This window comes from Pleuronectes platessa, chromosome 2 (assembly GCF_947347685.1).
Source record: "Pleuronectes platessa chromosome 2, fPlePla1.1, whole genome shotgun sequence".
NCBI lineage: Eukaryota > Metazoa > Chordata > Actinopteri > Pleuronectiformes > Pleuronectidae > Pleuronectes > Pleuronectes platessa.
The window spans coordinates 19,080,757-19,095,248 of NC_070627.1; the positions used below are offsets into that span (position 1 = coordinate 19,080,757).

The window sequence follows — 14,492 nt, forward strand, 5'->3', positions numbered from 1 at the left end:
TATGCGATGCAAATGAGCTACTCAGAGTAAACATGGGAGGAGGTTGGGAGGACTGATGGGGTGGTGGGGGGGTCAGTTTGGGCATTTTTGACACATTCAGAAGTTGAAAGGCTGGTCCTGGTGACGTCATACTATTACCTAATGATTCATTTCATCTCGTGGACCTGGCAGCGGGAGACCTCAGTCGACGAACTCATGTCTTTTTCTCGTTACTACTCTTGATATCATACAATTGTTAATGAAGATATTGTTACTACAACGATTATATCCTAAAGAATCTATATGAAGACTGTTTTAAATGTTCCTCTGTCTCGGCTATAAGATCTATAATGTGGACAGGAGACGAGCGCTCGTGCTCCTCTCCGGTACGTCATCGTCTTCTCTTCTTCCCAGATCACGGGCCATCTTGTAGCTTTGCACAGCGCCGCCTTGTGGCCGTCCCACACACCGCCCACACTACATCCACTGCACGACACTTGACAAACCCCCACCTATCCACGTCCGTCTTCCTTCTATTAATTTGTTTACTCATCCTTTGTTTTGTATAAAAATCCGATTAGACCCAATTATTGTGAATATTTTTGGGATGCCGAAATTGAAGGTAAGGTTTGAGTGGATATTACCTAGTTCCTAGCAATTAACTATTTTGTGTTTGTGTGTTTTTATGCCAAAATATTTTTTAGAACACTGGTGAGGATCTGTTATTTGTTGAAATGAAAGCACATCCGATCATTAGGATCTCAGATTGAGTCAGAGTTTAGTCACAACATTTACTGAATACTTTTTTCTGTAGGTAAAACGCCCTCTCACATTCCTTTTGCTTGTCTCTGATCCATTAACTTCCTGTTTGTGCTGTAACCCTTTGCAAGGCTTCTTTTAAGTGCTTTTATTAAAATCACTTAGCATTCAACTGACAACATTTCAAATCAATCTAGGGCTTTTATTAAATTAACGCAGCCGGCTGAGTATGAAGGATACTGTGTGTTTTTGTTTGTGGGAACAAACAGTAGACCTTGGGTCCTACTGTTTTTTATACTGTTTCAAAAGCATTTGATTTATTTTGCCAACATCACTCCACAAAATCTTCGTTTTTTTTTGTTACCATTATTGTTTTTCCCTCCATTGAACATCATTCAAAGTATCTGCACTTTTTTATTGAAAGAGAAAATATTTAATTAAAGCATTACATACATTAGCCATTGTGTTTTCATCTTTTATTGAATGCTACTTGCTTTTATTTTCCCATGGAAGACTGCACAAGCCAAAGATGAATTCGCTGATTCAAATTCATCTCGTCTGTTTAAATGTCAACAGCAGGGAGCCCAGTGGTAACTGCTCGCTGTGAAAATAGATGGAGTGGAGGACTGTAGCCCAGTGTGTATTCCAGATTCAACGTCTAGATACGCACATGTCCAGGAGCCGGAGCAGAACTGGAACAGTAAAGGACACATTGTTTGTGGAGAGCTCAGGGTCAAAGGGAGCTGGGAAGTTCTGGAATAACACAGTTTAAGTGCAACATGAAATAAGGCTTGAAAAGACTGAACAGAGTTTGTGTCTCAATCAACATCGCTGCCATCCTCCTCTGCATGGAAACCCTCTGACCTCTAAGGAGCAACAATGCTTAGTTTCCAGTGCATTGTTACGTATCCATACAATGAAAAAGCATTTACTTTACTGTGAGTGTTATAACAAAGAAAGACAGAGCGCATACCTCCACCAACAGTCCACTTAAACTCAATCAAGCTGCACCAGATTACACACTCATATGTCAGTTCCCTAAACATGACTGATTTATGACTGAAGTAATGATTCATGAATTATCGTCTTCACCAAGGAGGTTATGTTTTCAGTCCTGTCTGTTTTTTTGGTGGCTGGTTTGTGAGCAAGATTTTTTTTTAAACAGAAAAAACTGACTTTCACAAATCTTGATGGAAGGATGGTGTATGGGTCAGGGAAGAACCTATTAAATGTGGTACGGATCCAGATCAGGGTTGAATCCAGGATTATTTTATTTCAACTTTGGGAGATATTTTGACATTTTCACTGTTTTCCGACGATTAATTCCTTGATCTTGATGAAATCAGGCATATTTATGCTTGTTTGATATTTGGTGCAGCTTGATTGAATCTGAGGGGACTGCTGATTGCCATTGAAGTTCTCTGGGAAATTAGTGAAAATGTCCAAAAACACTATCTCACAAAGTGAAAAGAAAATCCAGGATCTGCCCCAAACTGTAACAGGTTCTTTCTTGGCTCACGTTCCATGTTTTCACCAAGTTGTGTAAAAATCTGATTTCTTTTCCATAATTCTGCTGACAGCACTGGTTTACCCATATTTACAGAATCGCCTGGTGCATTTCGAAGTGTAGTATTTCACACTGGAAGTAACGACAGCCCCAACACCCCTCAGATCAGCCACAGTTGTTTTCATGTCTCCCGCTAACGTTTCCTCCAAGTACAGTAGTAGCCTATTTAATAGTAAGCTCAACCAAGCCTCCTCTTCCGGATTACTTATGTTAAACTGCAGCACTGTCATTCCACTGCTTCCACTGCTGCAATGCCGCCTCCTCACCCACTGTGACTGGAAAAAAAATGCAGCCTGGGGCTTTGAATTGGAAAAAGCCAGATCACCGCCATTCTTTCTTTATCTTAGGCCAGAGCTTTCTCTGGATGATGGCTCTTTGTTTGCCTGTTGTGTTTGCCTGCAGGGGATGACTCTCAGCAAGGGAAAATGACTCAGGGGTGTCAATAGCCTGCTCCCTGGCTGCTGTCAATGGCCCGTCCATTTGATGGAGGTCGATGGTATCGTTAGCACCTGAAGGCCTTTTGTCTGACTCAGCCGAGGGGCTTGATTTTATTTCTGACTGCCAGGAAGGGGCGATATGTGTGTGTCTGACAAGTCGTTTTCCCAAAATAAGCATAGTGTAGTTGTCTCTTGTTTGTGTGAACAGGTGAGCTATTGTCAGTTGAAACTCCCTCACTACATCCACCCCTTACATTTTTAAGAATATGTTGAAAGCATTGCATGGATCATATCATTTCCCGTTTTATGTCTCCTTCATTGACTGCTGATTGTGTTTTCAGGCCCAGACCCTGCTGTCAACCCTCCTTGCACACACACACACACACATACACACACACACACAAATCTGTAGGCCTGTGCCTGACTGGAACGCAGATCAAACGCAGTGTGGCATCTGAAATACGCTGAGGGGGGAGGGCAGGAAGACACAGAAAAAGCTGCTCTGTGACCCGAGCGTCACACTCTGGAAAGCGCTGCTTCTTCTTTTTCTTCCAGTCTGCTGAAACTTGGGGATGTGCGAAATGCCAAGAGATGTCAGTGGCATACTTAAGAGGATGAAAGCGAGCTCGTCTCATACATTTTGACAAGACTTCTCCCTCCAATACACACACACAGGCATCACCGGGACACACCTCGGCCTATTTCCTGGGCTGGGTTATACATGGTCCAAACAGCTGCACTATCAAGGGAGAGAGAGGGGGGGGGGGGGGGGGCACTGTAAAGCCATTGATTTGAGGGGTGATAATGGCCCCCGTATAGAGTTGATAGGTTTGGCCTTTTAAAGTCAAAACCTTCATTTCAAAAGCATTTGCTTAAGCAGCAGTTTGTTTTGGCGGCGCTTCATTTACAATTTAAGACTTGTGTTCAGCTGAACTCTCTTAGGGGCTTCCTCGAGCCGCAGTAAACAGTAGTTCTCTGGTTATGTTATTGTCCCTAAAATGTGAAGAAAAAGCAATAGTCTGTTAAACAAGCGGAGGGAAATTTCACACTTGTATAGCTTTACTTTTCCCTCCACAATTAGTTTTGGCATCATCACATAAATGGATTGTTTCATGTCTTTGCCACCTTTTCTACATTCCAGGACAGACAAGAAGTGGCTCCACCGCGAGTGACAGACAAAAACAAACCCGGAAAAGAGAGTTTGCCTCAGCTGGTTGAGCAGTGAATTCCCTCCCACACACAGGCGTCCAGACCCCTGCCTGCAAAAACACAAATGGGTCATTAGCATCTCTGCTTTTGTTTGCAGAGGCATAAACCTGGGGAAAGGGTGAGGGGCAGAGTTTTATCACACATACATGATGTAGCAAAAGAGTGTCTAGATCAAATATTTTATGAGGCAAGCACATATTTTAAAGAATAGGGTCTGTTCAGTATATTATTATATAGGCTGTGTGTAAATCAGGGTTTGTGGGGTTTTAGAATAAAAGGGTTATTATGTTTGAGACTAAGTTTTGTGAGTGCGTATCTTTCATAAAATGAAACTTTCTAGATTCACGTCACTATACTCTGGTAACATTTAAAAAGATATGTGCAATACTGAGTAAAAAAGGGTTCTTTGATATAAAGATGAAACTGATAATCTTGCATTTTCTTCCCCGATCTTTGCTTCTTAAAGTTGTCTTCTGTAAATAAGAACAAACCCAGACTGAAAATCCTCCTCTTTTACAATGCTCTAGATATTTATACTGTTTCGAGGTTGTTCAAATGTATAACAGAGAGACGCAACATTCAATAAAATGAACACAGTACTTTCTCAAAAAAACTTGCTTCCTGTCTTGTGCATATGTTATCATGATTGTGTGTTTTTCTTTTTTAAAGATAACACTTTAGTTCATATTGATTGTAATTGCATTTAAAAAAACACTTTAATAGGTAATACAGAAAATGTGTTCAACTGAAATTGAAAAAGTTACACTTCAGAAATGTATGTATTTCGTTTTAACTGTAAATCTGTGTTTTAGTCAAACACATGTATTTCTCTGCCTTTTGTTGACTGCCACAGTGACAGATAATGTATTCAGAAACATTATACTTTAGTGCTACATTTTAAAAACTAAGCTTTCATTCATTTTATTTTAAGAAATATCAGACGAGCAAGTATTATGTGTACACGTAGAAGAATTATGAGTATAAATATAAGAACAATATACACACATAATACTTAGGTTTCACATTTTTAAATCATGACTCATTCCAGACATCTCTTAAGGAATAATAGAAGAAAGTGTATATTTTGTGTCTGAGTAAGTATTATGTGTACACACAATACACATGACACATAATACTTTGTTATCCTCCAGTGGCTTCATTTTGGAATTATGATTCACTTATAGGTTCGAGACAAACTCCTGGAGGCTGTCAAGATTTTCCATAATCCCTCTTTTATTTTTATTTTCACAAAGGAACCTAAGACATATTAGGAGTATTGTGTATATTTGTCAATACGTATACAGTTTTCTTTAGATTACATACTAGCTCTACATTCTCACTGTATACTACAGTTTCATATTATCCTATCCTCAAGAGGCTTTATTTTTAAATCCTGACTGACTCTAATTAGGTTTTAGGGGATGTTTGACTTTTAGGATTCACCACACATATTTTAGTATAGTATAGTATTATGTCTATTTGACTATATATAAGGAGTATTTAGACACACAATACTTTATAGACTACATTAAACTAGATCTACATTTTAATTGTATATTGCAGTTTTATATTATAGTGGCTTTATTTTTAAATCTTGTCTCTCCTTTGGTTTGTGGGAATTTCTTTGTATTTTCTTGGAGAAACCTGAGAAACGTTAGAAGATTATTACGTTTTTGTGCAAACCGTATTATCGAAATACAAGAAAGATTTAGACACATAATTGTTCTACATTTTTACGGTATTTTGTTTTAAAACCAGACTTTTGAGGATTTCCAACATTCCCCTCCCCTGAGTTTCAGTTTCCTCACGTGTGCAGCATCGCTACAGAAATGACTTTAATAACAGTGTGAAACATGTGGGGGATTCTCTCAGGAACCAGTCAGATGTGGCGACCAGTCGACGTTTATGATTTACGTAACCAGAACATTTAGTTACGTAAAAGCCTGATCACACACTGAGGCGCCCACAGGAATAAACCACGCGCCCAAACGCGCCGAGTGAAAAACCCAAACGCGACGGAACGAGTTCAAAAAATCAAATGTGCGTCGTTGTCACAACAACGTTACTTTCAATGGCCGCACTATATTTTGAATGAAACGCTTCTCTCCGTCAGTCACAATGAGACGAGGCTCCTGTCTGCCCTGTGTGGCGGACCGCGGCGATTGGCTGACTGCTACCCAGGGATGCGGAATGGAGGGCGGGGATTGGCTCGAGCCGGCGAAGGAGGCGGGACCACTTCAGCTGCGACTGTCAAGATTGGCAAAGAGCTGCTGCTGCTGCTGCTGCAGGTAAAACAAGAAGGAGCCGAAAACACTCATGTAGTGCGATGGACGCGGATTGTGCGGGGACGTGAAGCCTGGTTGTGTTGCGGGAGAAAGACGAACGTGTTTGTGCGGGAAGCGGAAAACAAACAAACAAAAAGAAAAAGCGCAACACCGCGTGCGTCTGAAAGTGCCGCTGCGTCAACCATCGTCTCGGGCACGTTTTGTACGGAGCAACTTGGACAGCTGCGTGTTTCCAGCGCACAACAAAGAATGAAAGCATTCAAACGAGGTGAGCACACGCGTACACACACACCACACACACACACACACACACACACACACAGATGCGTCGTGTTTTGTAATCACTGCCGCGCTCGTGTAACTGCCCGCAACAACAAAAAGTGTCCGACCGCCGCGTCTTCGCTGACGGCTGTGCGCGGCGTGTGGGGGCTTTGTGTGCAGCGTGTGTGTTTGAATGTGGAGGGAGAGGAGAGCTAGCCTGCTAGTTATCTGAGGAGGAGGATAGGAGGAGGCATGGTGTCCATCTGGCGGAGAGAGGCTGAGCGACATGCGGGAGGCTGTGCGGTGCCTTTCTGCCTCCTTTGTGCGCCCCAGATGGCCAATTTCGGTTTCGTGCGCGTTTGAACGCATCATTTGGTTTTTATTTGTCGAAGCGGCCCCTCGTGTTTTTTCGTGCGTGACGGCATCGCTCCCTCCGTGAAAAAAAAGTTTGGTGTCTGGTGCGTGGAGAGTGTAGTTGTTGTTAACGGTCGCATTCAAAATCTGCAGCTGGAGCTCGGGCGACTTTTCAGACTCTGAAAGGAACATGTGCTCTCTTCCTTCCTCCCGCAGGAGAGCGTGGCTCGGGTTTGTAGACGAGATGTTTATGTAAACAACAAGTTGTTCAGTTTGACAGTTCGGCCTCTGTGAAGCGACTCCGAGCTGTCTGGGATGTGACATCTGTCTGAAATCTGCCCCTGCTGCTTTGACCAGATCTTTCACACCCAGTTTCCACCCCACGTTTGATGGGGGCAGATGTTTAATTGCGCCAGATATAAATCCAGTGGAGGCGAGGCTGTGCAGCTCTGTGGTGGCCTACACAGGGACGACCTGAGCCGACTGTCAAACTCTGTGTCCAACAAATGGCCCACTCGAGTTTGTGTCCTCTTGTGTTATGTAAGAAATTACAGTTTTGCTTCAACATTCAAATAACACAATGTACAATAGATTCAAGATTCAAGATTTTTATTATCAAATGCACAACAATAACATTAAGCAGTCGCTGGCAGTGAAATGCTTGGGTCACAATAGGCTAAAACCATGGAGGATTAAGTCTAAACATAAATAAAAAGTCAAAAGGAAAATATAAAGTGTATTTGGAGTAAATGCAAAACCAGTACCTAATCAAAATAGCACAGGAAATAAAATGAATTACACGAGACCGTGAACTAACACTAAACTAAAGGAGCAATAGAAAGTAGTAAGTTAATAACAGGGTATGATATTAAAAATAATATGATGATAAACATAAAGCCCCCATTCTCTCAAAATCAGAGTACTGCTACTGAGATCAGTGGTTCATTATTTATTATAAATTTGAAAGCTTTATTGAATATCTATAGTTTGCATAGAGAAATCCAATTGCGGTGCAATGCACCAAGTATTAAAATGTCACTCAGAGTTAATTTGATAAGATGAAAAAAAAAACATCTTTTCAGTACTGTGGTTGTTGTTTTAAGTCATTCATTGGGAACAGAAAGTTTATAAGGTGTGGTATAAATGTCATGATGAGGTCCCACTATCCATCTGACAAACTGGCCCAGCTCTAACACAGTGAATGTAGGTGCTGGTAGAAGTTTGCTAATTTACAGGGGGGGGGGGGATCCATTCAATTAAAATTAGCATTTGCATGTTTTGAACCCCCCCCCCCCCCCCACCACACACTAACTACTCCAGCTCAGTCTCGTACATGGCTCGTCGTAGAGGAATGCTGCACTGAAAAGATTTTGTCAACCGCTCCAGCAGTCTCATCGTCAGAGCTGGCATGAGGTGAAAACGGCCTCCTCCTGCATGGTCAATAGATTCCTGGGCCACTGGCTACTGTGATGTTGATATGCACACAATCTCCTTTGTGGAGACAGGCGCTGCCCCGGGGGGTCAGGTTTCACCCAGCTCCAGAGAAAGACATTTACTGCATTCTGTGGCCCACCCCTGGGACCAGGCATGCTCCATTTTGAGGGGGAGATTCCCTTCAGTGGCCAAACGTGGATTGAAAAGGAGACTCACAACAGAGTTCAAACCCCAGAGCTGTTGTATGAACATGTTCGGTGTGTACACAAAGCCCCGGTGTACCTCACTCTAGACCGGGGGGGGGACGGGACTGGAGGTTAAAAGTAGCTGACACTCGTGAACTGAGACAGCGGGAGCAGTTCAAACAAACTGTTTATTCTTTTGACCAGCCTGAGCTCATACAGCTTCTACCACTGTGAGAAAATAAGGCTGTACCCCTTTTTCTGTAGAGGCCCATAGTGAGCATATCTTATCAACCATATATTCATGTACATTCTTATATCTATTGGCTCTGAATATATCAAAAATGATACCTCAAATAAGTAGCATATTTAATATAAGCTACTGTGGAAGTGGTCTGCCATGTTCTGGTAAATGACAACAGTCAGAGATGTGGCAGTGAACATGACTAACGGCCGGCCTCCTCTCCCTCAGCTCTGGAGGAAGAGCGCCCGGAGCAGGAGCACTCCTCGGCCATGTCGGACAGCGATGACGGCTCCCCACTCGACCTGTCAGGAAGGGGGCTCCTAGGGAAGCGCCGTCGCCGTGGCAACCTGCCCAAGGAGGCGGTGCAGATTCTGCGGAGCTGGCTGTACGAGCACCGCTTCAACGCCTACCCGTCGGAGCAGGAGAAGCTCAGCCTGTCAGGCCAGACCAACCTCTCAGTGCTGCAGGTGAGGAGCTTTCATTCAGTCTTGTATTCCTTTTATTTATTTTTTGTCCGATTTTATTTATTTTTTCCCAGCAGCACTCAGGAAGTATCCCACTCTGGTTGAATGTATCTTTATGTTTAACTTGCTCATATTCATTTATTTATGTTGAATCATACATATTATACAAATTTGACATGAAATTGCATATTAATGCTCTCAAGTGGCAGCAAAATGGTAATCACATGTTATTGTCACAATAAACTGGGGGACCCTTCCATGCTTCCCTTTTACTTTATTACATCTCTAGTTAGCGTTTCCTTTTTCCATGCGAGCCCACACAAACGCACAGACTGCATTAGATGAAGCATTACAGATCAGCATGAGGCAGCAGCACACTTTCTTGTTTTGTAGTCTGTTCACTGGAATGCCTTTGGCTGCCTTCTCTGTGGCTCAGCATATTTGAGCTCAGGCCCTGATTACTGCCAGCTTTCTGACGTCTGTCATCTGTCTCTTCATTGTGTGGGGGGCTAGTACCACTAGAGGGTGTTAAGTAAGACCTCATCTCCAGATGGAGACGAAAAATAAATTGTAGGTGGTTGCTGAAATCAAGGGGCTCAGGTCGTTTTAAGATTCTGAATGTGTTTTGGGGGATCTAGCTAAATGAGAGCAGACTGAGGCTGTCAAATCAAGCATCAAAGTGTTGCAGTAAGTTACACGAAAAAGAAAAATCTTAAAGTGCATCATTACATTACATGTCATTTGACTGATGCTTTTGTCCAAAGCGACTTACAATTATTACACTAAACATTTATCTTTGATGTTTATTTATTATTTTGAAAGTAAAAATTTCAGTTTTCAGAATCAGCTCTGCTCATGCCAAACATTTCACTTATTTCCCCAGATATGCAACTGGTTCATCAACGCACGTCGCCGCCTCCTCCCTGACCTGCTTCGCAAGGATGGAAAAGATCCCACTAAGTTCACCATCTCCAGAAAGGTTGGTGGTAAAAGCGATGGCCACTCATCTAATGGAGGGGGAGCCAGCTCCCCTGAGAGAAACTCTTCCCCACGTTCATCTCAACAGCGCCCGTCTGTCATCCGCTCCGGCCCCACGCTGGACCTCAGTCTTCTTGGCAACACGGCGACAGCCATCTTGACGGGAGCAGGCTACCCGGGTATAGAAGGATCCGTGCAGGCGCTCATGAGGCTGGACACACAAAGTTTGCTAAGGGAAGCAGAGGAGCAAGGGTTTAATCAAGCTTGTCTTACCAGCACAACAATGGCAGCTAGCCCCAACAGCGGCCTCTTCAACACGCCTCCCCCAACTCCCCCTGAGCTGTTCCCCACGCAGGACTTCAGCGACTTGAGGCTCCTAGTGGACGCGGCTCTACAGAGGGCAGCGGAGCAAGAGAACCTGAAGAGGCTCCAGGAGAGCCAGAGCAAACCAACAGAAGTTGTAAAGACTGAACCAGAGGAAGCACATTGCAGTGCCTACAGCAGCGAAATGGGCCCCACGCCACCTCCAGAAGACAACCAACAGGTGATGGATGCCTCCAGAGCTCAGAGTCTGATGGAAAGGGCGATGGCAGTTCCGGTGTCTGCTTTAACTTCAGGCAAGACTCCAGAGGCTCAGTCCCCAGCAGCCCCTGTACTAGTTCCAGCTTCTGTCTTGGTCTCAGCCCCCAGGCTGTCTCCTCTCCCCATTAATAAAGTCATCTGGAGCCCCTTGGACAAGGACACAGCCAGAGCTTCCATCCCAAACCAGCCTCAGCTCATCCCGGCCCATCTGCCAACCTTAATGCAACTGTCGGCTTCTGTTTTTGGACAGCTGGATTCTCAGAAAGCAGTGGCTGCTCCTCCATTAGCACCAGTCTCGAGCTCAGCTCCTGCTCCACTGCCCACTTCTATCAGTGCAACAGTGCCAGCTACAAGCCCAGTCTCTGTGCCAATAAGTCCCACCTCTGTAGTGGCTTCACATCCAACTGTCGCGCTTGTTCCAACATCTGCTGCCGCGGCCATTACCTCTCTCACATCCCCCAGAGGATTCCCACTTTACCTGCCATTCCACAAATCCCCTCTAATCCCTGTCACAGTTCCCTATCCATCAACCGTCTCAACCTCCACATTTTCTCCAGCCCCTGCTGCCCCCCCAGTCTCTGCCTCTGCCCAGGCTTCAGTTCATGTCCCAGCTTCAGCCCTGACGTCTCCCGTCTCTCCAACGATCACACCTCTCGCAGGCCTCATCTCCCAGTTCTCTCCTCCTCTTCAGCCCTCTTCCACAAGCGGCATTAGTAGTAATACCCAGAGGAATTCAGTGGTGGCACCCAGTGTGTGGAGCATGGTCCACGCTGACACCAGGCAACCCACGTCTCTTCAAGTGGTAAAGACCCCTATCACTGCAGCGTGGGGCCCACAGCACAGTCTGCACACAGTGAGTGAAACTGTTAACTAGGAGCTGGGACTGGCCAAGAACCCTTTTGTATTTCTGCAGAGGAGGCTTGACAACACTGTATATATGAGAATGTATCTTCATCACCAGTCCTTCTGCATTAGAACCTGTGCCTGCAGGACACACAGCAATGAAATGAAGTGTCGGACATGAGGTGTTTTTAGAGACGTGCTGTTTCAAGCAGCTTTTATTGTTTTTAATATACTGTTCTTGAAGGACGCTTTTGCGGCGCCATTTCTCTCCAGTGCAGAGTAAATGTATTGTGCAAAGTTTTTGATGCCATTTTCAAAACAACTTTCCAAGTTCCAATTCATGAACGAGGAGGAAAATATCCCGTAATTGTACAAAATTGAAATCGGTGTAATTATCAGCACCAGCACAGTTGGCCTCTTCAGTAACAGTACTGGACTTTGATGAATGTACAAAAGGCACTGACATCGATGGCTAAGCTGCCTTTCACCCATTATACACCCAGGATACAAAGGAGGATGTTACTGTTTTTTTTTTTTTATATGTACAGCAACAACTCCTCAGTAGCTGTGCAATTTAAATTTAGTCTTTTCTTAATCCACTACATATTCCTTTTTCTTTCTTTGTGGCGCGATGAGCAAAACAGAAATTGATTGTACTGCAGCAACTTTGACTCGCCTCAATTTGTCTGTCACCACGTCTCCATCTTCCTGTTTTTTTTAATAGCTGAGGGGATTCATCGACTCTCATGATTAGTCATCCCAACCACTCAACAAGCCCCACATCTGTCTTTCTGTGTCGTTTCAGTTCTCCACGTGTATTCGGCCAAACAGTAATATTTTCTCTAACTGTTTAAAGCATATCTGTCACTTGCATGTGTGACCTTGCAATGATTGTGGTGGGGTGGGGTATGACATAAGGACATAGGGGAGAAGGTCACATCGGATCTGTTACACAAATCAATTTCAGCAGAGAGGTGAGCAGCCCTGGTGATCCGATGGCCTCGAGCTCTCACGGCTCCTGAAATGAAATGTTACACCCGCCGTGAGACATGGCACCTTTTTATCTCTTAACGTTGCATCCTCTCATTCAGAGGAAAGCTAAATTATACATATTCCCCTGTCGATTGATTGGGTCAACTTCACTCAAACCTCGGATGTCTTAATAGCGCTAAAGCAAATGTAGCAGTTGTACTAAAGTAGCTGATGTGATGTTCTTCTCTATTCCAGGAAGGTTCAGCAGCATACATGTGTAGTTTTTTCTGTCATTCCTTTTTTTCCCAGCCTGTTTAGAAATGGGTTCTGTTGTCTTTGTTCTAATCATTCCTGAAGCTGTAGTTTCTATGAAACTGTCTTAGCATAAACCACAGCATATGACTGAATTCCGGCTGTAGGTCTAGTAGCGGTAGCATCGTGTGGAATAATCAGGTTCCCATGGGAATAATACTGTAGCAGAAATACCATGTTTACCAGAGTCTCTGAGCCTTTGTTTGGTTCAAACGGTTACATTTAGCATGTGCACGGACCCAACATCAAATGTGAGGTCATTCTACTGCTGAGCACTGACCCCAGCAAATCGCTCCATCTTCTTGTTCCTGGCAGATGTGGAAACTTTCTTTTTGTACTTGGTCTTCTCACTGCCAGTTGTCATCAGTACATGTCAGTGGAGGGTTTTTTCTTTATTGTCACAGGTACCAGACTGATGTGCATTTATACCTCAATTTACACAGGTCATGTCAGGTTTGGGTCTTATGAGTAATATGTTGTTGAAGAGTAGTCATGATACTAAGTATTACAGTAATATTTTTGTTATTCATTCTACATAATGCCACTTTGATGACACCTATCAGTTAAAGCTAAAGGCTAAAGATTAGGGAGGCAGGTTTTATACTGTTGTTTATTTGGGGTTTTAGGCGCAAACCGACGCTCCAATCAGAGCCGACAATGTATTGATGCATGTAAATATTTTTTTTTTTTTGTATGTATTGGCATGATCTTTATCTCAAACTGTGTAGTGTCTTCTCAGCCGGATGCATTCGAAAATGTTTTTTCAAGTTCATGTGGTGAGTCAGGACTGACAGTCGGACCGACTGGCTGCTGTGCCTTAATACGACTGAGGGATAACCCCCATGTCCCCATTTTTTTTATATATATAAAAGATAGTCGTGCAATATATGCCTTAAAGTTTAAATGTGTGTTTTGTATCAGCATTTCAAAGAATAAAAGTTCAGTTTTTCATAAATGCTGTATCCTGTCAGTCTCTTGTTGCATTAGTAAGTAGGTAATTTGTAAGAATAATCCAACTGCATCATCACTGGATGTCAGAGGGCTTAAAAACAATTCTCTCTTGTCCTCTTACAGCAGGCTTGTTTAATCATGGGAAACATTTTGACTTGTCACAGTTGGCTCCTGGTAACGTGCATCCTGACTTACTGGGACATTACCTTATTTTTAGGGATTATTGGGAAATGTAAATCATATTCCTTTTATATCATATAGATGTTAAATTGCATTCTTTATGATCTTAGATCGAACGTGTTGAAACCTGCAGAAACAGATTTGAAATCGCTGCTTTAAAGCCGATTGAAGGCAAGTAGGAAAAATTAGTTTGACTTAAAATGATCAAGTAATCTCATCCGAAATGTATCAAGTTTTGATGGACGCAGAACTTCTTATTGAAAGCTTCAGCCTATTTACTGCAAACTGCACACAGTGTGCAATTTTTTTTCCCCAAAATTAATAATAGTATTAATCTTTCAAACAGACCTACAATTCAGTTTGTCAATGATATAAAAAATTATCTTGCAGTAATTCATAATTAGTTTGTGTTTGTTTAGCCATCGTTGTGAGGTAATGTAACGGAGAAGAAATACTTTTTAGATAAATTATCCAGGTTGGCGCTTTTATGCTCTGGTAT

At 43.2% G+C, this 14,492-nt stretch overlaps 2 protein-coding genes across 2 annotated transcripts in view; both read left to right on the plus strand.

Moving 5' to 3' along the window:
• The window catches only part of trim107 (tripartite motif containing 107), a 68,478-nt gene that overhangs the window by 29,898 nt on the left and 24,088 nt on the right, over window positions 1-14,492 (plus strand). The window lies entirely within an intron of this gene.
• LOC128451208 (mucin-5AC) lies at window positions 6,212-13,817 on the plus strand. The gene is made up of 3 exons (XM_053435012.1): window positions 6,212-6,504; window positions 8,940-9,178; window positions 10,059-13,817. Exons 1-3 carry the CDS (start codon window positions 6,486-6,488, stop codon window positions 11,607-11,609), a joined length of 1,809 nt encoding a protein of 602 aa, XP_053290987.1. The 5' UTR covers window positions 6,212-6,485; the 3' UTR covers window positions 11,610-13,817.

Excerpts from the sequence above, each read along its gene's own strand:
- LOC128451208 (XM_053435012.1), top strand. Across the intron at positions 9,179-10,058 it reads CCAACCTCTCAGTGCTGCAG|ATATGCAACTGGTTCATCAA; the intron begins GTGAGGAGCTTT and ends TTATTTCCCCAG.